Source organism: Panthera tigris, chromosome B4 (assembly GCF_018350195.1).
Source record: "Panthera tigris isolate Pti1 chromosome B4, P.tigris_Pti1_mat1.1, whole genome shotgun sequence".
Classification (NCBI taxonomy): Eukaryota; Metazoa; Chordata; class Mammalia; order Carnivora; family Felidae; genus Panthera; species Panthera tigris.
This window is the reverse complement of record NC_056666.1, coordinates 134352394-134380375: the sequence shown is the minus strand read 5'-3', so window position 1 is coordinate 134380375 and position 27982 is coordinate 134352394. Positions and strand designations below refer to the sequence as shown.

The 27982-nt window shown below is 56.8% G+C and overlaps 1 protein-coding gene across 2 annotated transcripts; it reads left to right on the top strand.

The window, feature by feature from the left end:
- Positions 1 to 98: 98 nt before the first annotated feature.
- On the top strand, positions 99 to 27954 carry LOC102965774 (NADH-cytochrome b5 reductase 3). Of its 2 annotated transcripts, none has more exons than XM_042993433.1 (9): positions 99 to 190; positions 7923 to 8054; positions 11603 to 11675; positions 12061 to 12167; positions 14215 to 14344; positions 14855 to 14938; positions 15161 to 15246; positions 19793 to 19892; positions 26787 to 27954. In XM_042993433.1, the coding sequence occupies exons 1-9, from the start codon at positions 170 to 172 to the stop codon at positions 26957 to 26959; spliced, it is 906 nt and encodes a 301-aa protein (XP_042849367.1). In that variant the 5' UTR covers positions 99 to 169; the 3' UTR covers positions 26960 to 27954. The 2 variants fall into 2 exon arrangements, with proteins under 2 accessions (XP_042849367.1, XP_007079538.1); XM_007079476.3 differs by lacking the exon at positions 99 to 190 and adding an exon at positions 2203 to 2252.
- Positions 27955 to 27982: the final 28 nt, after the last annotated feature.

The window sequence follows — 27982 nt, the reverse complement described above, 5'->3', positions numbered from 1 at the left end:
TGCCGTGCGCGGGGTCCCCCCGCCGCCCCTTCCTCGCGGCGGCGTGAGGGGCGGGGCCTCCCGCTCGGCCCCGCCCCCCCTCCGAGGGTGACGCCGCCAGGGGGCGGGCCCTGGGCGCGGCGGCCCGACTGTCTCGGCGGCGGCGGAGCGAGCGAGGCGCGGCGCCACCATGGGGGCCCAGCTGAGCACGGTAGGCGGGGAGGGGGCGCGGGGGGCGCGGGGGGCGCGGGGGGCAGGGACGGGGCCGCGGGGTCGGGAGCGCGGGGCCCCCCCCATCCGCCGCGCGCGTGCCCGGTGGGCGCCGTGACTCACGCCCCGGCCCTCCATGGCCGGGACCCAGCCCTCCTCCCGAGGGGCGTGCGGGCGGCGGGCACCCGGCTGACGGGCACTGGGGCGCCCCGCCGCCGCCCGCATCCCTCCGGGTCCCGCCCCGTGGGGGGCGGAGCGGGCTGCGCGTGAGCCCTGCGAGCGAGGGTGGGAGAGAGGGTGTGGCTGGGAAAGTTGGCGTGTGCCCGGGTGTGCGAGTGTGCACGGGAGTGCGTGTGAGAATGCGAGTGCGCGCGAGTCGGTGAGTGCACGTGTGTGGCCGAGTGTGAACATGACACGGCGGGGTGTGCTGTGAACTGTGAGCGTGCACGAGAGTGCGCGAGCGCCCGCGGGTGTGTGTGTGTGTGTGTGTGTGTGCAGATGTGTGGCTGAGTGTGAGCATACGGAGTGGGTGTGATGTGAGGTGCGAGTACAGGAGAGTATGAGTGAGAGGGTGTGTGGCCGAGTGCACGTGTGTGAGAGTTTCTGCGAGCCCGTGAATGTGGGAGGGGGCGCGTGCGGGCGATGCGGCTGCATGGCAGGGTTCCTGGCTTCTCCGGGCACCGGTGACCCCGCTGCACCCCTGCCTGCTGCTGCGGGGCTGCAAGACTTGTGAGGCCCTCGCGAGGAGCCCGGTTTCACAGATGAAGAAACTCGACTCACACTTGGCCGCCTTCCCATGCTGGGGGTGGTGGTGCTGAACTCGTGGGGCTCCAAGGTCCACCATCATGCTGTCACTTTTGGGACTCCCGGTGCCTCCCTCCCCCACCTCCCCTGCCCGCCTCCTCTGTGGGATTTCTCAAAAGCCACAGTGGAGGGCCTGGGGACGGGTGCTCCAGCCTCCCTCCTGCCCCCCACCCCCGGGCGTGCTCTGGTCCCGGGAGCTGGCTGGGCACCGGGAGCAGTGGCAGGGCGGGCATCAAGAGGATTAGGCCCAGAGCCACTTGCGTCCGCAGCCACCTCCACCCCAGGCGCCTGCCTCTTCCCTCTGGCTCTGTGAGCCTCCTGCTCAGGGTGAGGCAAATGGTTCTCTTGGCCTCCGGGTATTTGTTCCTGCACTTGTGGCCCAGCCCAGGACTCTGGGGGACATCCAGACCTAGGAGCAGCCTTGCCCAGGGCAAACCTGTGGGCATTACTGAGGGTAACATCCTGACCCTCCTCCTTCGTTACTCAACCCCGCCCCCGAACCCCCACCCCTGCTGTTTTCCCACAGTGCTTCTCGCTTTCTAGCTGGTGCTGGTTGGATTTGTCACTGTGCCCCCAGCGTGTGGCCGCTCCATACATTTTGCCAAGGCCCCCTTGCAACCCCCTTGTGAGTTAGGAGACTCACCAGCTCCACGGCCCCCTCTGTCCAAGAGGCGGGCAGGGATTGACCTGCTGGGGTCCCCACCTAGCCCAAAATGCCCACAGCAGACCCTAGCCGGGCCTCCTGGTGCACCAGCTCCACAGGGTCCGCGGGAGGCCGGCTCAGGCTCTGGGCACCAGACTCTTATCTGGGGTGTACAGGCTCTGCAGGAGGCCTCCTCCTATACTCCAGGGGGCCCCAGCTCAGGGACTGGCACTTGGGGGAACATCGGGGGTTTGGCCTGCCAGCCGGGACCGTGGCTCCCCTGCCCCCGGCATATCCGTGAGTGCTCAGTGGGCCCCGATAGACCGCCACGACAGGTAGAGTCCCAGGCTTGCTCGCTGCCCCCGCAGCTCTGTGGCTCTTCCGTGGCCCTTGCCCCTAGCTCCAGGGGAGCGGGACTGTGTCTCCTCCACGGAAAGTGGCTCTGCTGTCCACCTGCCCCTCCTCCTGGGTGCACTTCCCCCACGGTTCCGAGCCAGGAGCCCCCCGCTGCAGAACTTCCTCCACTCCCTCCCACTTCCTTCCACTTCCTGAGAAGGGGACCCAGAGGGAGGTGGACACTCAGATCCCAGCGGGGCGGCTGGCGGGCGGCAGGCAGGTAAGCCTCAGCACCGGGAGCCGGCCCCCCGGGAGGGCTAGGCCTGTGCTCAGACCCCACCTGGGTAGAGCGGGTGCCCGGGTCCCAGTAGGGAACTCCACGGAGTGGGGCAGCTGGGCAGGGTGCCGTGTGGGGGGCAGCGAGGCTGCCCATCCCCTCAGCAATGGTGGGCGAGCTGGGGGCGCCCTGGAGACATCCTGGGACTCTGGCTGCCCCTTTCCCTCTCTCTTTCTGTGTCAGCAGAGGTGAGGAAAAGCAGGTGGTGGGTTCCCCGGTGGGCCGAGCACGGCCTGCGGGGCACCAGGTCAAGGCCTGGGGGGCAGCTGTCCCCTAGATCCCCCCGAGGGGCTGTGGTGACTGTGTGTGTGTGCGCGCATGTGTGCATACACATGTGTACGTGTGTGTGTCTGAGCAGCGAGGCTGAGGGGGAGCTGGGGTGGGGCCTTGGCTTCACCATCTGCCTCCTGTTTACTCTGTCCACGACTTGCAGGGGTGGGGGTGGTACCGTAGACTAGGAGGGGCTGCAGAGTTCATTCTGCCCCCCAGGTTGTAGGAACAGGGCATCCCTACCCCTTGTGAATCTGGTAAAGCCTCCACCTTTAACTTTCCATTGCTCCCTTTCCCGGGACTGTGTCTGTCTTCCCCACTGGCTTGAGCTCTTCAGGGGCAGGGTCCCCTGGCTGGTGTTCCCCGAATCCCCCGTGAGTCCCGATAGGTGTGCTCACTGGGGTTTCTGGCCTGAAGGACTGACTGACAGTGAGGGTCTGCCCACAGCTGCCTCCCCAGGTAGGAGTTCGTACATATGCAGAGTCCACAGGCGCAGAGAGGCAGGGCGGTACGGTGACTCGGTGCGTGGACTCGGTCACGTGCCTGGGTTCACATCCTGGCCCTCGGGCCAGGTCTTTCACCCAGGCCTCTGTTTCCTCGCCCGAAATGGGGGTGGTATCAGCTCCCGTCTCCTAGGCTTGAGGATTATGTGAGATGATAGGAGCCAAGCAGCTGTACCTCGCTCTGCATAGCCCAGTTTTGGGGACCGGAGGCTGGAAGGAGGGCTGCTGCTGACATTTATCAGCTGCCCACATGGGCGGCTCCTTCCGGCCATGGCTCTGATCCCAGCATCCCTCCACGCGGTAGGCGTGCCTCACAGATGCGGAGCCGCCAGGAAGCCAGGATCGAAGCTAGGATCGTAGCCACCCCGGCCTGTGCTCTGGAGGACTGTGGGTCTTCAAAGGGACAAGATGAGCTGGTGCCCCGCCCTCACCGGGAGGGATCTGGCCTCTTGCCCTGACTCCTGAAACTTCCAGGCAAAATAAAAAGAGTCAGACAGAGACCTGGGGGGGGGGGGGGTTGCTTGTTGCTGTCCCTTCACGAATTTATCCACACATGTTTGAGTGTCCCTGCTCTGAGCTCTGGGGATGCAATGGTGATGAGACCACAGATTCCCCCACCCCCCCACCCCTGCCCCTTCTGGGGCTTCTGATCTAGGATCTGCTGTTTCACGGCGACCGTGACCACACGTAGGCTCTGGCCCAGCCGTTTGAGCCATGGCTGGCATCCCGGGTACACGAGGCTGGTACTTGGAAGCTGGAAGGTCTGGGCTAGGACTGCGGCCTCCACCCAGGGCCTCCCTGAGCCTTGGTTTCCTCATTTGTTAAATGAAGAATGCAGTTGGTCTATTTCCTACCGCTGCGGGTCAGTGAGGAAATACAGGGGAAGGTTCTCTGCAGATTGTACAATGAGCTGCGGGCCAAGCGGCTGTGTTGGGGGAAATCAAAACTCCAGGGAGCACCAAACACAACTCCAGTTGGCTCTCACTGTCCTTCAAGTTCATCTCCCGGGCTCCCTACGACGCAAACCTAACTTCACTCCACTTTCTCCCTAACCAGTGTTCCCCATGGATATGGCTTCTCCGCTTGACATGGCAGGGCCCGTAGCAGAGGAATCTGCAGAATAGTCCTCAGCCCCAGGGGAGTTTAGAGAGGGGAGCAGGGGCTATGGAAGTCTGCCGAGGGCCTGATGAGCTAGGGAGGGGCCAGTCAGGGAAGATTTGACATTTAGACTGGGGTCTGAAGGATGAGTAGGAGTTTCCTGGCTGGATGAGGGAAGAGGAAGGGCATCTGGGGCAGAAAGAAGAGTGTGCAAAGGCCTGAGGAAAGGCTTATGGCCAGCGTTATAGCCACATAGCAGGGGCCTTGAGTGGAGGCAGGCAGCGGGGAGCCATCGTGGGTGTTTGAGGAGGGGATGGGTGGCCTGTTGGTTTGGCAGTTGGGGCCTCATCACGAGAGGCAGGGTATGAGGCTGTGGGATTCGGGCCTTGGGCTCTGTGGCTGGGGCACAGAGAGGGCACCTGTCCTGGGAGGTGGCTGGGGAAGGGCTAGACGGGCCTGGGGTTGAGTCCTGGCTCCACCCTTGACTTGCTGTAGGACCACGTGCAAGTCACTTAACGTCTCTGAGAAACAGGGACAGTAGTATCACTTGTGAGTGTGGTCGTCCAAGGATCCGCTGTGGTGCACCTGGGGCAAGACGCTGACCTTCTCTGGGCCTCAGTTTCCTTATCTGTACCCTGGTGATAATCACAGCGCCTACAGCCAAGGTGAAAACGAGGATTATCTCCGGGAGCTCACGTCCCACTCCTGGAGCCGTGCCAGCTTGGGAACGTTCGCTGCGGCTGCTCTGTGCACGGCCCTCTCACCTGTCTTCCTGTCCTCCCCAGCCCTGGAGGAGACTGTCCTCTTGCACTTGAGCGGGGTGGGGCCTGGAGAGGCCACGATTCTCTCCTGAGGTCCTGAGCTGGGGCTTTGACGAAGGCCTTTAATGAGACCCAGGACGGGTAGAACGCTGTGCGGTGCCTGGGACGCGGTAGGTGCTGGTTAAATGTGCGGCCGCCAGAGACCCCTGCCGCGTGGTGGGTGGGGCTGGAGAGGGGAGCCTTGGCTGGCTCCCACAGCCCGTTCCTTCGGACCCGTCAATCACAGACCCGGGGCTCTGTGGGGTGAGGCCTGGACCGCACTCAGCCTGGAGGCCCCGCCTGGGAGAGAGGCACCTTGTTCTAAGCCCGACAAAGCGCCTGTAACAGGCGCAACAGGGTAACTTGAAGCCGCCGGGCCGGTTTGGGGAGCAGGGGCCAGGCCTGGCTCGGGATCTTGGTGCTTCTGCCCTTCCTTCACTTGGGGGTCAAGAGAAGCTCCTGTGTGTGCGCCCACATCCCTCTGTGGCCTGGACACCCTTATCTCATCTCATATCTTGACTCCCCCAGGAGGTGGGCCGAGCGGTAGCTCTTACCTTCCTTCTACAGATGAGACACTGAGGCTCAGGTACTCGGCCAGAGCACCTGACACAGAGTGGGAATCCTGGCAAGGCTTCTAGGAAGCCAGGGAGCAGTAGGGTGGGCCTCGAGAGAGCAGGGTCCTCTCACCCAGCCCTGAGTCGGGCAAGGACCACCTCCAAGTCTATTCACTACCTCAGGAAGCCCTCAAAGGAAGCAGAGAGGCTTCCGTGCCAGCAGAGAACTTGGCTCTGAGCTTCCTGGCAACCAAGGCAAAAAAGGGATCTAGTAGGATTATGATAAGAAGAACACATGGTCGTTTGGTGAGAGAACCGAAGTCAGGGAGGTGTACTGGTCATGGGTGCCGAACAAGACATGAGACAGCTTTCTGGAGAAGCAGTGTTTTGTGCTCCCAGCCTCACTGTTTGAACCACCATTGTGGCCTTCTCCCCACCCCAGCCCTAGTTTTATTTTGAAGTTATTTCAAACTTACAGTGAAGTTGCAAGAATGTACGAAGAATTCTTGTAAACTTTTTGCCCGGATGGCCCAACTGTAAACGCTTACTGTATTTGCTTTGTTAGGTGTGTGTGCATATTTTATTTTTTTTAATTATCTGAGAGTAAGTTACAGACACGGTGTCCCTAAGTACTTCAGTGGGTGCCTCCTAAGAGCAAGGATGTTCTGTTGCCTAATTACAGGGCAGTGGATCAAATCAGGAAAGTAGCATTGATCCAATGCTCGTGTCTAATCTGTGGGCCTTAATTCATATTTTGCCAATTGCCTCAGTATTGACGTTTATAACTATTTTATTTTTGGCCCAGGATTCAATCCAAAACCACACATCACATTCCGTTGCTCTGTCACTCTGGCCTCTGTGTTGGTTCCCTAGGACTGTGTAAAAAATCACCACAAACTAGCATAAAAGAAATGACTCCCTTACGGTTCTGGAGGCCAGAAGTCTGAAATCAAGGTATTGGCAGATCACCTGTCTGGCAATCTAGGGGAGGGTCCTTCTTGTCTCTTCTTGCTTCTGGTGGCTGTCGGTGACACTTGTCACGGAGTTTAGGGCCCACCAGGGTATTCCAAGATGATCTCGTCTCAAGACCCTTAGTTGAGTTGCATCTACAAAGACCCTTTTTCCAGGTGAGGACACATTCCCAGGATCTGGATGGATTTATCTTTTGGGGGCCACCGTTCAACCCACAAGAGCTTTCTTCAATCTGGACTGGTTCTCCACCCTTTCTTTGTTTTTGTTTTTTTTTTGTGTGTGCCATTGACATTTTGGAGGAGCCCTGGCCAGTTATTCTGGAGAATAGCCCTCACTGTTTCCTCATGGCTGTAGACAGATGAAATGATCCCGTTTCACAGATGGAGAAGCGGCTCGGAAAGGCTAAGTGATTTGCCCAGGGACAAAGAAACAGCTAGAAAGCACAGGTGGCCAGTAGATTTGGGTTTTGTCTGTTTTTCAAAAATCGAAACCACCTCTTAGGGTCTTTGTGAGGTTGAGATGTGGGGGGCAGGGCGTTGGCAAGGAGGAGCCTCTCAGGGTCACACAGCACGGTGCGCATGGGCCGGTAGTTTCAGAGGGTGACTGGGGAAGCAGGTGGACTCAGGTTCAAATTGCAGCTCCCCACCCACCAGCTGTGTGAGTGTGGGCAAGTTGCTGCACCCCTCTGAGCTGTTTGCTCATCTGCAACCCTATGAGGGTTGTCCTGAGATTAACACCTGTGTGGGGCTCAGCATGGTGCTGAGCAGTAGACTCTCAGAGCTTCAGGGGACCTTGCAGGTCACCTGGTCCAGTTCAGAGAGGGGAAGGGACTTACCTAGGATCACACAGCCAACAAGGAGCAGAGCTTCCCAGTGTCCAGTTCAGTGCCTCAGCTGTCCCCCACACCTGAAGGCGGAATCCTGGGGCTCGGGGGTTTGTCTGTCTAAATAGAGCTAGCACTTGAGATCACTTAATAGGACCAGGGAAACTGACTAAAGGAAGGGAAGGAGGGAGGGAGCACAGGCGCCCAGTGCTCAAGGTTAAGCATAGTTACTTGTGAGCTTTACTCTGAGCTTCCTAGCAGCCAGAGTGAAAAGGGATACATGCCCAGTTATGTAGCTTTCTTTGTCCTGGTTCGTCTGGGAAATGGAGCTTTTCCAGCGACTTAGGAATAACTGATAGGTTTCACGTGTCTTGTTTTTGTAACTTCTCCCAGCCGGCACCAAAGTAGGTGATGGGGTTCCCTGGATGAGGATGGTGGGGGAGAGGGTGCTCCCGGAAGAGGGGACAGCATGAGCAGAGCGAGGCCTGGAGGTGGAAACACCTGGAAACGACTGGTGTGTTTGCGGGAAAGGCAGGTGGCAGGCCCCTCCCCGTGCCCACGCTGACCTCGTGGGTCCGTCACTGTCATTTCAGTTGGGCCACGTGGTCCTCTCCCCAGTCTGGTTCCTCTACAACCTGCTCATGAAGCTGTTCCATCGCTCCACCCCGGCCATCACCCTTGAGAGCCCGGACATCAAGTACCCACTGAGGCTCATCGACAAGGAGGTGAGTGCCAGTCACCATGGGGGCGGGGTATGGGCCCCCGGAGGCTCCTCTGTCTCCCTGCCTGCATCACAGTGTTTGTTGGCACCTGCTGTGTGCCCAGGGCGTGCCCCCCTCCCCCCCCCCGAAGTAGGTCCTATTGTCTGCCCATCTCACAGATGGGAAAATTGAAGTGATGTCCCTTTCTTTTAAATGTTATTTTTTTGGGGGCACCTGGGTGGCTCAGTCGGTTAAGCATCCGACTTCAGCCAGGTCACGATCTCGCGGTCCGTGAGTTCGAGCCCTGCGTCAGGCTCTGGGCTGATGGCTCGGAGCCTGGAGCCTGTTTCCGATTCTGTGTCTCCCTCTCTCTCTGCCCCTCCCCCGTTCATGCTCTGTCTCTCTCTGTCCCAAAAATAAATAAAAAACGTTGAAAAAAAAAATTTAAATGTTATTTTTTTGGGGGCGCCTGGGTGGCTCAGTCGGTTAAGCGTTCGACTTAGGGTCTGACAGGTCATGATCTCTCGGTCCGTGAGTTCGAGCCCCGCGTCGGGCTCTGTGCTGACAGCTCAGAGCCTGGAGCCTGTTTCAGATTCTGTGTCTCCCTCTCTCTGACCCTCCCCCATTCATGCTCAGTCTCTCTCTGTCTCAAAAATAAACGTTAAAAAAAATTTTTTAAAAATGTCATTTTTTTTAATGTTTATTCATTTTTGAAAGACAGAGAGACAGAGCACAAGCAGGGGTGGGGCAGAGAGAGAGGGGGACACAGAATCCGAAGCAGGCTCCAGGCTCCGAGCTGTCAGCACAGAGCCGGATGTGGGGCTCAAACCCACGAACCATGAGATCATGACCAGAGCTGAAGTTGGACACTTAACTGACTGAGCCACCCAGGTGCCCCGAAGTGATGTCCCTTTCTAAGGCTACTAGTAAGCGGCAAAGGGATTTGAACCTATGTCTCTGACCACAGAGCCTGTTCTCTGAACCACACTCTATCCCACAGAAGGTCAGAGCAAGAGGGACCCCTCAGGACTTTTGGGTCTAAGCACCCATTGAACAGATGGGAAAACAGAGGGCAAAAGAGGAGTAGGGGGGTATCGGAGGTCACACTGTGTGTTAGGGGAAGGACCAGGACTCAGGCCTGCCCGTTGTCTTGGTCCCACATGCTTCCCGTCCCGGTGCCCCTTTCCTTAAAGCTAATGACTCCTCCTCGCCCCCACGGCCATCGACTCGGGGCCTGGTGCTTCTTGGACTCAGATATCTTTTGCATCTGTGCAGATTCCCCGCGTGATCTCATGATCCCTCTGTGTGGCTCCCCCTGCCTCTCTGGAAGCCTTGCTCCTGCCCTCCCTGTTGGACGCTTTTCCGTTTCAAACTTCTGATCATGATTTAAAACCACCCTCTCCCTCCCTTGCCCTGCCTCCCTTTAGCGGCTGCTCTTCTCTCCCTCATCAGAACCCCTCCCTTGTGCTATTTCTGGCCACCCGCAGCTGCCTCGGAAGGGGTGTGACAGGGAAAACTGAGTCATGGAGCAGAGAAAGTCACCTGCAAGGCCCTGAATCCTGGGCCCCTGCTCCACCCTAGGCTCCACATCAGTCCCAAGTCCCTGAGGCGCAGAATTGGGGCTTCCTGAGCGGCTTTCGTACCAGGAGTTCACTGAAAAGTCAAAAACCAAAGAGGAAAAAAACCCGCCACTTCCCGGATGAGACCAGACTTACCCTTTCAATATGTTTTGTAGACATTTTAACAATTTTAATTCCAGAAGTAATGTATGATTTATATATGTTCACTCTAAAAATCCTGTTTATAAAGTATGAATGCCCCATCCTTCCCATCCCCCCCACACCACCCCTGTGCAGAGGGTCCCATTCATGGGCCAGCGTGAGCCTTCTTCTGGGCATCACATTCGCGTATATATGATGTATGGAGTTTTAGGTGTGTACTTACTTTCTCTTTCTTTCAATAGCCTGATTAAAAAAAAATTTTTTATTATTTTTGAGAGAGAGAGAGAAAGCACGTGAGCGGGGAAGGGCAGAGAGGATCTGAAGCGGGCTCTGTACTGAGAGTGGAGAGGCTGATGTGGGGCTCGAACCCACGAACCGTGAGCTCATGACCTGAGCTGCAGTTGGACGCTTAACCGACTGAGCCCCCCAGGCTCCCCTGGTTCATTATTATTATTTTTTAAATTTATTTTTCTTTGGGAAAGCACAAGTGGGGGAGGGGAAGAGAGGGGGACAGGCTCTGTACTGAGAGTAGAGAGGCTGATGTGGGGCTCGAACCCACGAACTGCGAGACCGTGACCTGAGCCGAAGTTGGGCGCTCAACTGACGGAGCCGCCCAGGTGCACCCCTAGCTCATTGATGACTGTCTCGTATTTCCTCATGGGGACGTCACACAGTGGACCCCCCCAGTTCCCTTTGACCGGGCCTGTGGCAAATGTCCTAGCAGTTAAATCTGCCCCCACGCCCGTTATAGCCTAGTGGTGGCTTTTTGGGGTCAGCGGGTGGGTCGACTTTGGGAAACTTTCGCCGAGCTCCCCCACAGGCACAGGGAGGCCCCCACCGCCTGCCCTTCCTGGGCCCACTGACTTGCAAGGTCCCCTTGAACCTCTGCGGCTCTACTGCTCAGCTCATCATGGCCAGCAGCCGAATGCCGGCACCGTGCGGAGCTCTGCACCGATGTTCGCGCGTGACTTTTGCTGTGCCTTGCTAGCGTTGGCCGGCACAATAATTATCAGTGTTTTTCCCTCCTTTCTGTTCTTCTTCCAAAAACTGGCATGTGGGTTTCTGACCTGGAGCCCCAGGACCAGTTGAGAACCCTGGGCTCCGTTCCCAGGAGGCCTGGGGCTCAGTTTGCATGGAGTGCAAGGTTTCGGGGGGGATGCGGCTTCGGGCCTGGGCTGCTGGGGCGGGGAGACCGCTGGCTGCCGAGCCCCGTGTCCTGAGAGGTGGCTGGGCTCTGGCTTCCTGAGATCAGACCCCCGGGCTCTGCTTGCACACTTCAGGGACGCTCAGAGCGATGCTCCGTGCCTTCGGAGAAGTCTGTTGTCCCCAGTGATGACACCGTGTCCACGAGTGCACATTGCCACATCGCCTAGTCTCACGTGGGCGTGAACGTGTGCCCGACAGCTGCCTGCCGTCCGGACGGCCCCTCCACACCCATGCTCCTGGCTGCACCGGGTGCAGGGGAGACCCCACAGAGGCCTTGTCTCGGCCCTGCCCCTAGTTTGCCAGCCCGGGGCCCGAGCTCTTCCTGCCACCCCAGGACACTGTCCAAGCTGATGGCAGGCTTGGATCCTCTCTCTTGCCCCCAGAATTTTCTGAGCCATCTGGCAGCCTTCCTTTGGGATCCGAGTTCATTCCTTACCCCGACCACCTTGCTGTGTGGCCCCGGTTGGGTCCCTGCCCTTCTCTGGGCCAGTGAGAGCAGAGGCACACCCAGCGTTGGCACACGTGTGTGTGCAGCTTGTGAGTCCGCATGAATCAGCATCACTTCTCACACTGGGCGCCGGGAGCTCGGAGGTCTGGGGGTCCCCCTGCCCCGGGTGCCGTCTAACAGCTCGGGCCTCTCTGCAGGTTATCAACCATGACACCCGGCGGTTCCGCTTCGCCCTGCCGTCGCCCCAGCACATCCTGGGCCTCCCCGTCGGTGAGCGCAGCCCTGACCCAGCCCAAGTGGAACCGGGTGCTGGGCCGCAGGGGTGGGAGCTTTGCCCTTGAACTCGGGAGAGTGGGGAAGGCTTCAAGGAGAAGGCGACAGCCATGGGGGCCTCCGGGGATGAGCGTCAGCCCGAGAGGGGAGGTCGCTGCTGTCCCCGGCAGCGCTACCAGCGTGAGCAAAGGTGTGGCTGCAGGAACTGGGACATGGTGGGAATCCCCGTGGGGGCGGGAAGGGGGTCGTGGAGCCGAAGCCAGGCCAGGCTTTCAGTACGGGGCGGGGCAAAGGGCGGTGGGTTGACTGGACTCAGTGGGCCCCACAGAGACAGTTGGCGGCCCCTCCGGAACTCCCGGAGTCACCCCTCCTCGTCCTGCAGGCCAGCACATCTACCTCTCGGCTCGAATCGATGGCAACCTGGTCATCCGGCCCTACACTCCCGTCTCCAGCGATGACGACAAGGGTTTTGTGGACCTGGTCATCAAGGTGAGGTCTCAGGGCCATGACCGCGTGGGGGCGGGGGTGACCTGGTCTCTGAAGGCCCAGTGCCCCTTGCGCCTGGTTTCTGAACGATTGGCAAACTCTGGCTCCCCAGCAAAAGCCAGTATGGAGGTCTCGGCGGAGGGCAGGCGCTGGGGCTCAGGACGAGCGTCTTCAACTCAGGACAGATGGTCCGCAGAAGAGAAACCGGGAAGGTCGAGCAGCTCGTGCGGGGCTCACCTTCCCGCTCTTGGACGGGCAAAGCCTGGGGCACCGGGTCCCTGGTGGTGGCCCCCGGGTGCTCGCTTCACTGCACTCGGTCACGCGGTCTCTGTGACCGGCAGGTCCTTTCCTGAGGAAACGGCCCACGGGCCCCTCAGGAGCAGTGTGAGGAGCTTGGGGCTGTTGTCTGGAGACCTGGGATCCATCGCGGGTCAGGGCTGAGCACACACTGTGGAGACGCAGCCTTTAGAACCAGAGAGGCGCAGAATAACCAGCAAGGATCTTAAAAATCATCGTATTGAGTGGAAAAAGCAATGCCAACCACAGCACAGTACACTTTTGTGACAGTTAGAAGCACAGGCTTTCCCGAATGATCCATGTTCTTGGATTACACGTCCAACTACTGTGAACCAGCCCAGGCCTGGATGTGGGCTGTCGGAGGCCCTCCCAGTATGGGCCCCGACCCCCATGGCCACCCTGGCTCAGCGTTCCTGTGGACCAGGCTTACTGTCCTACCTCCGCTGCGTGGGTCCCCTCACTAGGCACTTCATGGTGGAGGGACCGGCAGAGACCCCCTCTGGGCCAGAGCTGAGGCCCAGGGGCTGTGAGGGCAGGAAGGGAGCAGGGTCTGTCAGTCCAGGCTGTGGCCTGGGTCCCTCCTTAGCTTGGGGTCATTTTGATCGTGCTGGGTGCCCAGGCCTAGCCTCGGGAGCCTGTCTTTGCCTGGAGAGCGGACCCCCTTGCTCCAGGGGACAAACATGTGAGACTGAGCGCCTGGAATGGCACCAGAGCTGAGGCAGGTGGGGTGATGGGCGCTGCTCCCCTGGGCAGGCAACAGGGGGGTGAGATGTGGGGGCAGAGGACGCGTTGCCCAAACAGAGAGGAAGGAAAAGGACCTTCCCGGTGCAAAGGCCCTGAAGTCAGAAGGAGGCTTTTAGACTGACGCAAAGGGCGGGGGCTTCAGAGGACAAGAAGGGGGAGGTTGGGGGGCAGGCAGGGCCTTGGGGGCCCGGTAAGGTTTGGGCCTTTATCCAGAAGGAGAGGGAAGGTGGTCTGGTTCGGACCTCTGTTCTTGTTGGAATCACTCTAGCCGGATGTGGAGAAGGTGTCGGTGGGGGGGGATCCAAGTAGAGGATGGGACACTCAGGAAGACCAGACCCTCCTGCCTCAGAGACCTCGCTCCCTGCTCCCCGCTCCCCGTTGGCCAGAGTCCTGGCCCACATGCCTCTCCCTGTCCCCGCCCCCTCCCCAGCCGCCCCCTCCCTGCCCATCACTCCTGCTTGCCCCTCAAGGCCCAGCACCCTCAGCCCTGGCCAGGGCGAGCTGCTCACCCTCGGTCTCCCCATGTCTTTCTTGTAGCCCTTCCCTTCTTCCGGAGGGGAAGTCCCAAAGGGCACGGCGGGGTGGGGGGTGGCGGTGGGGAATTGTTCCAGGAGCGCTGTCTCTATGACAGCACAGAACGGAAAGAGCTGAGGATACACAGAAGGGGTGGGGCCCAGCCCATCTCCCCAGAGGCTTTTCTGCGCTGACCGCGTGGGAATCTCCTGCAGGGAGGGGGCACGGAGACAGTTCTCCGCAGAACATTGATGCAGCAGGCCCTCGGGTTGGTCGCCTTGTGCAGCAGGCCGAGGCTCTGCGTTCCCGGGGGATGTTGGGGAAGGGCGGACTCCGGGGGGGCTGGCACGCAGACGGCTGGCCGGGGCACTGCGTGAGAAAGCCACACACAGGCTGCAGAAGAAACCCAGAAGAGGTTCCTCTCGTCCCTCTGTGGCCCAGAGCTTACCCTGGTGACCCTGCAGATAGGAGGAAGGACTGTGGGAATGTCTTGCAGGTTTACTTCAAAGACACCCATCCCAAGTTTCCTGCTGGGGGCAAGATGTCCCAGTACCTGGAAAGCATGAAGATTGGGGACACCATTGAGTTCCGGGGCCCGAACGGGCTGCTGGTCTACCAGGGCAAAGGTGATTTGGGTTGGAATCCCGGGGCCCCGCGGGCGCGGTGAAGGTTGGGTGCAGGGCCCCGATTCTGCCGCTGTCTGGGTGGGTGACTCTTGTTGGGCAGGCCGTCTCCTCTCTGGGGCCTCGGTGTATTCGGCCATAGAGGAGGGAGATTGGCCAGCACAGGGCCTGCACACGGGCTGCCCTTGGGGGCCAGATGTGGCCCCCAGACCAGCTTGGTTTGTCTGAAAACAAGTGAAAGCTTCGAGCTGGAGCATGTCCCGCTCCCCAGCCTCCCCGCTGCTCCCCAGCCTCCCCCTGCCCCCAGTACCGTCTGCGGTGGGAGCGAGGGGCTCACCCTCGCGCTCCCCTTGGCCTGTAGCTCCACCTTCCCATCCTCTCCCTGCCCCCAGCTGGCTGCCCACACCTCAGGCCCCCGAAGTGGGAGCGGGTTCCCCAGCCCGTCCAGCCCCACGTACAGCCTGTTTGAGAGCTGGGGTCTCCCCGTCTCCTTCTACCTTCTCCTCCCCCCAGGAAAGTTTGCCATCCGTCCAGACAAGAAATCCAACCCCGTCATCAAGACGGCGAAGTCTGTCGGCATGATTGCAGGAGGCACCGGTATGTGGACCCAGAGCCCTTCGCTGAGCCCCCAGCAGGCAGATGTCACGGGTCAGGGTCAGGGCACAGATAGAAGCAGTCGTGAGCTCCCCAAGGTCAGGAGCCCAGGCCTGGTTGTCCTGGCACCTCCCCTCCACCCCACCCCGTGCCTGCCTGGCGCTGCTGGGCCTGTGTGCCCATACACAGCTGGTACTCACAGCGTGGGGGGCTGCTGTTTTGCAGGCATCACTCCGATGCTACAAGTGATCCGCGCCATCATGAAAGACCCAGATGACCACACCGTGTGCCACCTGCTCTTTGCCAACCAGGTCAGTGAGTGTTCCCGATAGATACGCAGGCCCGGCTCCCCCAGAGGGGGCGCCGGCCCCTGTGGGGCACCCATGGGGTGGTCTGCACGGCTGTGTGGCTGAAACGTGAGGGTCCTCTGAGCGTCCTGTGCACAGGTAGCTTTCGCTGTAGCTGGTGGGCGTCAGGCTTTACAGTCCAGAGCCCAGGGTCTGACCTGAGTGGGGCTGCTTGGGGGGGGGGGGGGGGGCGGAGGGGGTGATGCTTCTGGAGCACCCCCCACCCTGGGGTTTGCTCCCTGGCTGCTTCCTCTGAATCTCAGAGCTCACTCCACAAACAGTGAGGAACCCAGCAGTGAAGGGCAAGAACACTGGGCTGGGTGGGGGCTGGCCTGGAGCCAGAGGGGCCGAGAGCACACGTGCATGCCGTCCCTGAGCTGGGGGTGTTGGGGCAGGGTTTGGACCCGGTCTCTCTGGCTCCTGAGTGCGTGTCCCCCTCCCCGTGCCTGTTGCCCGCCTGCCCAGGCCTGCCGTGTGGCCTCGGGCAAGCCACTTGCCATCTCTGGGCTCTGCTCCCTCATTGTGGAATGAACTGATGAAGCCAGGTCATCCCAAGGGTCTTTCTAGATTCATTGTTTTATGACTGAATGTGTGGGTTTTGCAGAGTGATACCCCTTTGGGGCAAAGCCAAGGTGAGACACCCATCCCCCAACAGTGGGGGGGCCATGCCCAGCCCCCTGCGCCTCTCGGATGTGGTTCAGGTCAGCTTGCCCCAGGGCCCATCTGGCCCAGGCTCTGTACTGTCCATCTTTGAGGAACCAAGCTCAGAGGGGGAGGGGCCTGCCTGAGTCCTTGGACCCGCACAGCTGCAGGACACAGCTCTCAGGCCCACCGAGGGGGCTGCCAAGGGGCCCAGGGGTGGGTGGGAAGAGCCAGTGTTCTGAGGTGGTGGGGATGGGGTGAGGTGGGATGGGGGACGCTGGTTCCACTTGGTGCTGCTGGGTTAGTCTCTGGAGGCCGTCAGTCCTCTGTCACCTGAACAGGACATCCTCACGCCCGTCGGCCCATTGGGCTGGGCGGTAGAATGATCTCCACTTTATATAGCTCTGGGCTCAGAGACCCGGAGAGGTGCTGGACCTGCCAGTCGCACAGGAAGGAGCGCGACCAGGACTCGAGGCAGAGCGTAGTGTACGAGAGTAACTGTATTTTAGGAAATACGGTCTTGTTTTACGTTTTTGCAAGCCTTTGTGATGTCTGGCTGAGTGGAAGCCGCCGGATCCCGTATCTGGTTTTGCGTTCCGTTGGGGCAGCGTGGCAGGTCACGGAGCCTTCGGGAGTCCCAGCGTGCGCCGTGATGGAAGGAGAGTGAAACACGCACACAAGGTGCTAGTGTTCTGGGAAGACAGAGTGTCCGTGCGCAGCCAAGGAAGTTTGAAAAGAGAGAATAACAAGGTAGACTTGATGGTGTTATTAACACATCCGTGATGGAAACAGTGGCTCCAAAGCCACACACGAGAACTGGGCTTACTGGGGCTAAAGCATTTCCAGGTGATGCGATGGAAAATCCAGACTGTGCCGGAACATGCTAGAACACGTAGCTATTTACATTTAAGTTAGCGAAGATTAACTAAGATGGAAAACACCCTCTCTCGTGGGTTCCGTAGCCACGCGTGGCATGCGGTTACTGTATCGGGTAACACAGATCCGGAACATTCCCACATCCATCGTGGCAGAAAGTTCGGTTGAATAGCACTGGCCGAGGGACAGGGCCGAGTATACACGAGACTGTCCAGTTGGTGCAGGTGGCGTCTCAAACCCGAGGAGAGAGATGGAAAGGAGCGTTGGGTCAGCTGCTATGACTTTGGAAAATGCTGAGTAGACCCTACTTTAACCTTAAAGTAAAATGAGGTTTAGGTTAAAAATGTACGTGTAGAAAAGTGGTGCGTTAGAGGCGCTAGGTGAGCCTTTTTGTGAGTGTTGAATGAATGAATGGGGATGGGCCGTCTAAACAGAACACCAGAGGAGAGCCCATCTGCTTAAAAATGGAAAAAAACCGTATAAATGAGGTAGATTAACAGCTGGGGAAAAACCCAGGCTGCAGCACCGCTATAGAAAGAGTCTTTTCAAACTAAAAAGATAGAGCTAGGGATACGACGTCTCTCTTTTTGAAACAATAATAAATACGGGCACCCGGCTGGCTCGGTTGGAAGAGCGTGAGACTCGATCTCGGGGCCATGGGTTCAAGCCCCACATTGGGTGTAGAGATTGCTTTAAAGCAAACAAGCAAACAAACGTGAGATCGACGCTCCATGCCTCTGATGGGCAGAGCTGTGAAACGGTCATTACGCAGTGCTGGCAAAGCTTTAGGAAGACAGACAGTCTCGTCGCTGCTGGTGTGAGAAAGGCCCACCCAGGGAATACGGGGCTGTGGGTATTGAATGCCATACCCACGTGGAATTTTCTGCCCCAAACTCCACTTTCTCAGATTCATCTAAGAACTTAGGGCAGTGAGGATGGTCAAGGAGGCATTGTGAAGGAGGAGGGTGTTCAAACGATTTAAATGTCCTTCAGCAGGGAACAGTCCGTTGGTCCAGCACAAGCTGGGCAGCTGGTAAGGGAAGCGTTGGTGCTCAGAGACCGGTGACGCGTGGGGGGTCTGCGGTGTGTTCTTTCCTTAGGAGAGCAGGTGGCGGGGCGCCTGGGTGGCTCAGTTGGTTAAGTGTCCGACTTCAGCCTAGGTCACGATCTCGGTGTTCCCGAGTTCCAGCCCCGCATCTGGCTCTGTGCTGACAGCTCAGAGCCTGAAGCCTGTTTCAGATTCTGTGTCTCCTTCCCTCTCTCTGCCCCTTCCCCACTCATGCTCTGTTTGTCTCTCTCAAAAATAAATAAACATTAAAAAAAAAAAAAAAAAGCAGGTGGCAAGGTGGCCTGCACACCCTGGTCCTATTTTTGTTAAAAAGAAAGGATATGTAGTTATTAGAAAACGAAGTCTAGGGGTGCCTGGGTGGCTCTGTCAGTCAAGTGTCTGACTCTTGATTTCAGCTCAGGTCATGATCTCATGGTTTGTGAGATCGAGCCCCGCGTCAGGCTCAGTGCTGATAGAATGGAGGCTGCTTGGGATTCTCTTCTTCTCTCTGCCCCTCCCCTGCTCTCTCACATGCACGTGCTCACTCTCTCTCTCTTAAAATAAATAAATAAATAAATAGACCAACAAACATGAAAAGAAAAAGAAAACAAAGTCTAAAAGATACACAAAAAATTCTAACGTGTTATCTCTATCAGGTAATAGACTGACCTGAGAAGACTATTGGGTGATTTTTCTTTTCTCCTATATTTTCTCTAGTTTTTCACACAGAGCTTGTCGAGCCTGAGCCCTGGCCGTGTTCTCACTCCCATCAGCACAGGCACGGCCCCCTGCCCCCCCTTTAGAAATGGGAGAAACGATCAACACCCTCCTCCCTGAGACACTCAGAGGCTCGTGCTTCCTGCCTGCGGCCCATTTCCCAGAGGGGAACACTGAGGGGTCAGGACTGCAGGGTCCTTATGAGAACAAGTACGGCTGGGTCAGCCCCTCCTGTAGCAAGACGCCCTCCACGCAGCGGGTACTCAGCAAATGTTCATCACTGTGGCTTCAGATTATTTGTCTTTTCCTGCCCGCCTCTCGATGCCACTAAGCGCCCCCAATAGTCCCTTTCGCTGAGCCTGTCCGGGTGCCGTTGGTCACGTGGGACGGAGAAACTACATCTCCGCATCTCTCGCTGTCTGCCTCCGTGGGGAGGGCCATTCTGCCCTGGCCCAGGGGCTCAGTAGTGCTTTGTGAGTGGGCGATCCCTTCTGGCTGACAGAGCTCTTTGGCCCCCAGTTTAATAACAGTCCCATGAGGTCAGTTAGGCTGCCCACTGATTGGAGGAGCCCCTTCTATCTTCTGTGATCTGTGAACGCATGAGGCAAAGGCCCGTGGTCAGAGGGCCCATGTGAGGAGCACGCTGATGCCCCTGGGGAGTCCGGGAAGGCTTCCTGGAGGAGGTGGTACCAGGCTGAAGGACAGGGTCACGTGGGGCCAGCCGGATGAGGCCGGTGTGAGCAGAGAGTGGGGAGCTGTAGGTCAAGCAGGGGGTCAGCATGGGCGAGGCTGTGGAAGGAGCGGGTGTGACCTGGGGAGCAGCGTCTCCGTGACCCAGTTTACGGATATACAGCCCGAGACGCCAGAGCACAGAGAGGCTTGGCCGAGGGATGAGGGTGGCGGGGCCGTCAGGACGGTCCGTCCCTGCTCTGCGGTTGCGTGTGCCCGGCCTCGTTTGCTCGCTGTCCCCGCTCCCGCTTACAGGGGGCACGTCTCCCACAGCGCCGGGCGCCTTCCGCAGACGCCGTTTGTAATGAACGTCTTGTCTGCAGCTTTGATCCGCTCCTCCGGCGAGGTGGGCAGAGCGGGGCGGGGGTTTCTGGGAGTTTCTGGGAGTCTGGCTCGGCTCCGCCGGGCCCCTCCCCAGCAAGCGCCGCCAAGTGCGTGGCCCCCAGCGGGTGGGATGACGAGCCGTCCCTGCTGACCGCTGGGCCCTGTCCCCCGCAGACTGAGAAGGACATCCTGCTGCGGCCCGAGCTGGAGGAACTGAGGAACGAACATTCTGCTCGCTTCAAGCTCTGGTACACGGTGGACAAAGCCCCCGAAGGTGAGGGGAGGAAGCGCTGAGGGGGCCGGGGGCGGGGGGGGTGTGGGAGGCACTGGATCCTTCCCCGGGTTGAGCCTTCTGCACCCTTCGTCTCCAGTGGTGCTCAGGGTGGCCGTGTGCGAGGGAGGTAGTATGATGCCCTCTCACAAAAATGAGGAAGGAGGGATCAGAGAGGGGAAGTAAGTGTCCCACAGCACACAGCTGGAAAGCACCAGAGCCGGGGCTTGAACCCACATCCTCCTCCCCCAGAGCCCAAGGCCCTCCCTGGCTGCCCCGCCTCCCACCGGACAAAGAAAGTTGGCCTTTCTCCCCTTGGTGGGGGGCTCACTCTGGGGCAGGTCTTCAGGGTCACTGCTGGGGTTGGGGGCAACTGCCCCCGCTTTGCACTTTGTACCCTGTAAGGCATGTTACGCCCACTTTCTCCCTGGGCAGCGGCTGGAGGCCGGGCCGGGCTGACTCACGCTTACCCTCATTCGACCTGTCCGGGTAGGCTGTTTGCCAAGGTCATGTAGGAGGCAGTGGATGAGGGCCACCTCCAAAACCCGAACCGAGGCTGCCCCCTGGGAGTTAAATTCCGCCTCATTCTCCCGCTTTGGGTGGAGACGTGGGTACGGGAAATACCTGAGTCTCTTCTTTGCTGTGAGAAAAGCAGCAGGTCGGGCTTCTTGGCCGGTGGTCCTGATGGCGTCTGGCTGCAGGGTTGGGAGCCTGCAGGGAGGTGGTGCAGCCTCGGAGACCCCCACTCCTTCCAGAGGCCCCTCAGCCAGCCGTCCTTCCGTGTCCTTCCTTCGCGTCAGGCTGCAGCCCCACGGGCCGGGCCTTTCCGCTTTTCAAGAGAAGCAGGGCCCTGCATTTTCACGGGAAACTTCTAAGTGGTGGGAAATGGACATTTTTGAAGCATCCTTAGGGCACCGGTGTGTGATGTCATTCGCATCCGCCCCCCCCCCCCCCCCCCCCCCCCCCCGCCGGCGTCCACCTACCCTGGATCCGGGCAGACACGCTCTAGGGGCAGGTGCCCATCTCATGAGTGGGAGGAGCCACCCTTCAGGGTTGACAGATGGGGTCCTGGGCCTCCTGGCTGAGACCTAGGCTGGGATGTAGGTGAATTGTGGACCGGACGGCGGTGCCCTGAGGCCCCTCGCTGGCCGGCCGCCCTGGACCGGCCCATCCAGGCTCCTGGTGGAGCCCTCGCTCTGTTCAGGAAGCCAGCTTGGCCCCGTGAGTTGACGCTCTCGTAGAGGAAGATGAACACGAAATAGGTTTATTAGCACATTATAGAGCAGGGGACCTAACCCTTGGGCAACAGCAGGATTAGGGGCGCTGACCGTGCCATCGAAAAATCTGCATATCTTTTTTTTTGTTGTTTATTTATTTTTGAGAGAAAGAGAGACACAGTGCGAGCGAGCGGAGGAGGGGCAGAGAGAGAGAGGGAGGCACAGAATCCGAAGCAGGCTCCAGGTTGAGCTGTCAGCACAGAGCCCGACGCGGGGCTCGAATTCACGAGCCGTGAGATCATGACCTGAGCCGAAGTCGGACGCTTAACCGACTGAGCCACCCAGGTGCCCCAGCATATAACTTTTGACTCCACAAAAACTTAACTACTAAAATAGCCTGTTGACCAAAAGCCTTGTCGATAACAGCCGATTAACACACATTGTGTGTATTTTTACACACCGTATTCTTACGATAAAGTAAGCTAGAGAAAGTGGTATTAAGAAAACCATAAGGAAAATATATTTACTGTACTGCACTAACCGGAAAAAATGTACATGTAAGTGGACCCGTGCTGTTCACGGGCAAACTGTAGAGTCCGGCAGGGAGGGGTGGCAGGAGCACTGGTTCCTGGAGTTGCTTTTTTTTTTTTTTTACAGTAAAGAAAGGAACATTTAGCTTGTATTTGTGTCTCCCTGGAAGTCGGGGGCGTGGGGGAGGGCGGGAATGAGAGGAATGGGAGAGGTTTACTCCCTTCTGGTTACAGTTTCTAGTAGCAGTGGCGGGGGGGCCTCCTTGTCCCCGCTGCCTGCGGAGGAGGGGCCGGCGCTGACCCCTGCTGGTGGCACACACCAGAGCGCGGCCTCCTGGGGGCTGTTTAAGGGGCACCGGTTACCCGCCAAAGGAGGAGCCGGGCTGGGTCGTCTCCTGGCACTTCACACTTACGTTTATTGTTACCCTGACCCACAGTTCAGGAGGAGGCGAGGTGTTGCCACAATGTTAGGTAGAAGCTGAAATTCTGGGTGTCACGAGAAAGATGGTGTAACAGGTGGGCAAGGGCCGTTGTGGAACTGAGTGAAGGAACGGGGCCCGGGGCCAGCTCACGTGCAAATGCAGCTGACCTGCGCAGTACACGTGTAAAGAAAAACGCACCATTTAAACAAAATCCTTGTCAGTTTGCGATGTCTTCTATAGCCGCACGTTTTACACACTAGCAAATACAGCTTAGTCCCGTGCATATTCTTAAAAATAAACTTATACCGGAGCGCCCGGGTAGCTCAGTCGGTTGAGCGTCAGACTTGGGATCAGGTCATGATCTCACCACTTGTGGGTTCGAGCCCCACGTGGGGCTCTGTGCTGACAGCTCAGAGCCTGGATCCTGCTTCGAATTCTGTGTCTCCTTCTCTCGCTGCCCCTCCCCTGCTCGCTAGCACTCTGTCTCTCTCAAAAATAAACATTAAAAAGTAAAATAAACTTAGACCAAAAATAAAGTCAAAAGAAACTTCTACCTCCTCCACCCACCTCTGCCAGCCCCCTCCCCTGCCTCTGGCAACCAGCAATCTGTTCTGTCTGTGAGCTTGCGGTTTTTTGTTTTTGGGTTTTTTCTTTCTTTCTTTTTTTTTTTTTTTAAAGATTCCACATGTAAGTGACTCATGCGGTGTTTGTCTTTCTGTCGGACTCATTTAGCATAACACCCTCGAGGTCCATCCATGTTGTCACAAATGGCAAGATGTCATTCTTTTTATGGCCGAATAATATTCCATTGTATTGAAGGAGTTCAGGTCTCACCCACACCCCTCCCCTCCAGAACGTGCCACTTTGGCATGTGGGTTATTTTGAGCTGAAGGCACTTGAGACCCTGTTGGGCTCAAGAGAAACTTTTGTCCCTTCCTCGACCACACAGAAGAATCTAAATTGAGGGTCTTTCCGGGGCACCTGGTGGCTCAGTCGGTTAAGCGTCTGACTCTTGATATCAGCTCAGGTTATGATTTCTTGGTTTGTGAGTTTGAGCCCCACATCGGGCTCTGCACTGACAGCACGGAGGCTGCTTGGGATTTTCTCTCTCTTTTCTCTCTGTCCCTCCCCTGCTTGCTCTCTCTGTCTCAAAATAAATAAAAATAAACTTAAAAATAATAAATAAATAGGGGGTCTTTCTCAGAATGAGGGCTATTGTCAGAGGTAAATTTTATCTGAGTGACTCATCTGTATGGCAGGGCAAATATCTAATAAACATCCCTTCTTACCCTGCCGTGAAGTACATTCCCTCCCTCTGAAGTCTCAGATGCCTGCCCCCTTCTCCCGGGTTCAGAATGACATATAGACCTCATTTTGCCTGACTGCCTTTGGAATTTCCATGTCTGTGTGGATTCCCTATATATAGGCTATTAAATTTGATTTTTGCCTATTAAGCCCTCTCATGTCAACTTGATTCTTAGTCCAGCTAGAAGGACCTTTCAAGGGAAAGGAATTCTTGCTCTGTGAAAGCATTTGTAGCATAATTTCTTTTTTTTTTTTTAACGTTTATTTTTGAGACAGAGAGAGACAGAGCATCAACGGGGGAGGGTCAGAAAGAGGGAGACACAGAATCTGAAACAGGCCCCAGGCTCTGAGCTGTCAGCACAGAGCCTGATGCGGGGCTCGAACCCGGACCGCGAGATCATGACCTGAGCTGAAGTCGGCCGCTTAACCGACTGAGCCACCCAGGCACCCCATAATTTCTTTATCCATTCATCCATCAGTAGACATTTAGTTTGCTTCCATATCTTGGCCACTGTAAACAATGCTGCAGTGAGCACAGGGTGCAGATATCTTTTCGAGTTAGTGTTTTCATTTTCTTTTTTTTAATATTTTATTTTATTTTTGAGAGGTGGGGGAAGGGGCAGGAGGAGAGAGAGAATGGACCCGAAGCAGGTTCGGCACTGTCGGTGCAGAGCCCAGTGCAGGGCTCAAACCCACGAACCCTGAGATCATGACCTGAGCCAAAGCCAGCCGCTCAACCAACTGAGCCACTCAGGCATCCCAGTGTTTTCATTTTCTTCGGATAAACACCCAAAAGTGGAATTGCTGGGTCATAGGGTAGTTCTATTTCTAATTTTTTGAGGACGCTCCATACTGTTTTCCACAGTAGCTGCACTCGCTCGTACTCACGGTACACAAGGGTTTCCTTTTCTCCACGTCCTCTCCAACACTTGTTTGTCGTCTTTTTGATGGTGGCATCCTGACAGATGTGAGGTGTGCTTTTGGATGGAATGTTCTGTAAACGTCTGTTAGGTCCATCTGGCCTAACGTGTCGCTTAAGGCCAATGTTTCCTTACTGATTTTCTGTCTGGGTGACCTAGCCATTGTTATAAGCAGGGTATTAAAATCCCTCGCTCTTACTGTATTGCTCTCTCTTTCTCCCTTTAGATCTGTTAGTATTTGCTTTATGTGATCAGGTACTTCTATGTTGGACACATAAGTGTTTACCGATGTTACATCATTGTGGGGTTGACCTCTTTACCATTATGTCTCTCCCATCTTTGTCCCTTATTTACTTCAGCTTTCTTTTCGTTTCCACTTGCACAGAACATCTGTTTCCGTCCCTTCACTCTCGGTCTGTGTGTCCTCCCAAGTGTCTAAAGTGCGTTCTTGTAGGCAGCACATAGATAGGTCCCGTTCGTCTGTTTTCGTGCAATTTCGTGTCGTTAACGCAGTGTTCTATTAGTTTCAGGCGTACAGGGTAGCGATTCGGAAGTTCTATACGTTACTCAGCGCTCATCACGAAACGTGTGCTCTCCATCCCTTCACCGTGTCACCCAGGCCCTCACCCTCCCCTCTGGCCACCATCACTGTGTTTCCCACAGTTAAGAGAGTCTGTTTTTGGTCTCTCTGTTTTTCTTTGTTGGTTTTTTCCCTAAACTCCACTATGAGTGAAATCGTATGGGATTGTCTTTCTCTGACTGCCTGATTTCACTTGGCGTAATACTCTCTAGCTCCATCCATGTTGTTGTAAATGGCAAGATTTCGTGGCATCTCATGGCTGAATAATGCTCCCTCGTATATACGTACCACATCTTCTTTATCCGTTTATCCTATCAATGGACGCTTGGGCTGCTTCCCAAGATATCTTGGCTGTTGTAGAGAACGCCGCTATCAACACTGGGGTGCATGTATCCCTTTGAGTTAGTGTTTTTGTATTCTTTGCGTAAATACCCAGTAGTGCGATTTCTGGATCATAGGGTCATTCTGTTTCTAATTTTTTGAGGAACCTCCATACTGTCTTCACAGCAGGTGCACCACTTTGCATTCCCACCAGCGGTACGCAGGGTTCCCTTTTCTCCACATCCTCGCCAACACCTGTCGTTTCTTGTTTGGATTTTAGCCATTCTGACAGGTGTGAAGTGATATCTCATTGCGGTTTTGATTTGCATTTTCCTGATGATGAGTGATGATGAGCATCTTTCCATATGTCTGTTGGCCATCTGGATGTCCTCTTTGGCAAAATGCATATTCACGTTTTCTGCCCAGTTTTTAGTTAGATTGTTTTCTGGATGTTGAGCTGTGTCAGGTCTTTATATACTTCAGACACTAACCCTTTATCAGATAAGTCCTTTGCAAGCATCTTCTCCCATTCAGCGGGTTGTCTTTTAGTTTTGTGGGCTGTTCCCTTTGCTGTGCAGAAGCTTTTTATTTTGATGTCGTCCTAATAGTTTATTTTTGCTTTTGTTTCCCTCGCCTTAGGAGACATACCTAGAAAAATGTTGCTATGGCTGATGTTAAGAGAAATTCCTGCCTGTGCCCTCTTCTAGGAATGTTATGGTTTCAGGTCTCACATTTAGGATCTTAATCCATTTTGAGTTTATTTTTGCACACGGCATAAGAAAGTGGTCCCGTTTTATTCTTTTGCATGTGGCTGTCCCGTTTTCCCAACACCGTTTGTAGAAGAGACTGTCTTTTTCCCATTGTATATATATTTTCCCCCCTCAGACCAACAGCAGCCCAGTGCCCTGTCGAGGCTTTATTTGACACCACTCCCATTGTATATTCTTGCCTCCTTTGTTGAAGATTAATTGACCACATAATCATGGGTTTATTTCTGGGCCTTCTATTCTGTTTCACTGAACTATGTGTCTGTTTTTATGTTGGTACAGATGGGTCTTGTTTTTTATCCAGTCACTTTTTCTCTAATTTTTTTATTTTTACATTTATTTATTTATTTTTGAGACAGAGATAGCACAAGTGGGGGAGGGTCAGAGAGAGAGGGAGACATAGAATCCGAAAGCAGGCTCCAAGCTCTGAGCTGTCAGCACAGAACCCGATGAGCGGCTCGAACTCACGAATCGTGAGATCATGACCTGAGCCGAAGTCAGACACTTAACCGACTGAGCCACCCAGGCGCCCCCACTCAGTCACTTCTGATTGGAGAATTTAGTCCATTTACGCTTAGAGTAATTATCGATAGATACTCACTGCCATTTTGTTAATTATTTACTGGCTGCTTTGTTCTGGGTCAGCCAGGCTGGGGCAGGGGATCAGGGCACACGTTTGCTTCGGATCAACCTCTTCATTCTTCGATGTTTGTTGAAAGAAGGGAGGAATTCACAGCACAGCAGTTTAATGGTCGGGGAGGCGGTTTGGGGTAGGTGGGCGGTCGTTGGTCAGTCACACGACCACACTGGGACTCACCTTGTCTCCCGCCTGCAGCCTGGGACTACAGCCAGGGCTTCGTAAATGAAGAAATGATCCGGGACCACCTTCCACCCCCGGAGGAGGAGCCGCTGATACTGATGTGCGGCCCCCCGCCCATGATCCAGTATGCCTGCCTGCCTAACCTGGACCGCGTGGGCCACCCCAAGGAGCGCTGCTTCGCCTTCTGACGGCCAGGCCCTGGCTGCTCGCACGCCTGCCCCGCACACTCACCGTGCCCCGTCCACACCCGCCCTCCCCGCCGTTGCTCTTTAACCTGCCACATCTCCCGCTGCGGCCCTGGGTGTAGCCCGCCCTGCCTGAGCTGCGGTGGTGACCCCGCTGGGCTGGTTCCCCCGAGGGACCCCTTTGGGAGCAGGGTTCTGTTACAGGCAGGCCACCTCCAGCCACCATCTGGCCCTCTTCAGTTCTTACCCGTGATGCTCAGCCCTGGCCCCGCCCTGCCTCCACCCCACCCACCCACACACTACTAGGCCAAGGCTTCCAGCACTGCGATCCACCCACCCCTCCCAGAGCAGACCGAAGTCTGGAAGCAAACACAGGTGGTACGGGCAGCCCAGAGCTGCAGGTGCCAGGGACCCCCCCCCCCCCAAGCCACCGGCTCGGGACCCTCACCTGCCACCCCTCACTACCTGCTCTGGGTCACAGCCACCTGACACTACATAACAGGTAATGCCAAAAAGTGCTCTCGGCAGGGACTGTGGGGATGAGAGTCTGCCCCCGCTCCAGCGCCCAGGCAGGCCCCGCCGGTAGGGAGCTGGGCTCTCCCGGGGCTGGAGCAGGAGGAGGAGACTGGCCCACCGGCCCAGGGCTCCTCCCGGGGACACGCGGGCCCTCCGGAAGCCTCGGCATTTTCTGCGACACACCTTAACGTTCGGGCAGCTTTGGGAGTTCCAAGCTGTCGGCCCAGCAGTCTCATGGGCTGCCTCTGGGCCCTGGGCCCCCAGCCCTGATGGCAGAGCTGAGACGATGTTTATTTATTCCTCTGCCCCAAACCCGCCCATCCTGCTGCCTGCGCCCCAGCATAAGGGAGTTTGTCTGAGCAGCGTTCTCAGTGACCTCAGTGTTGCCTTTAGACGAGGGTGGGTGAGCCTCTTGCGTATCGGCTTTTCCAGAATCATTTATGAGCAGAAAAGACGTTGAAATAAAACTTTGCTAATACTAACCCTTCTGGGGCTCCTGGAGGCTCTGTG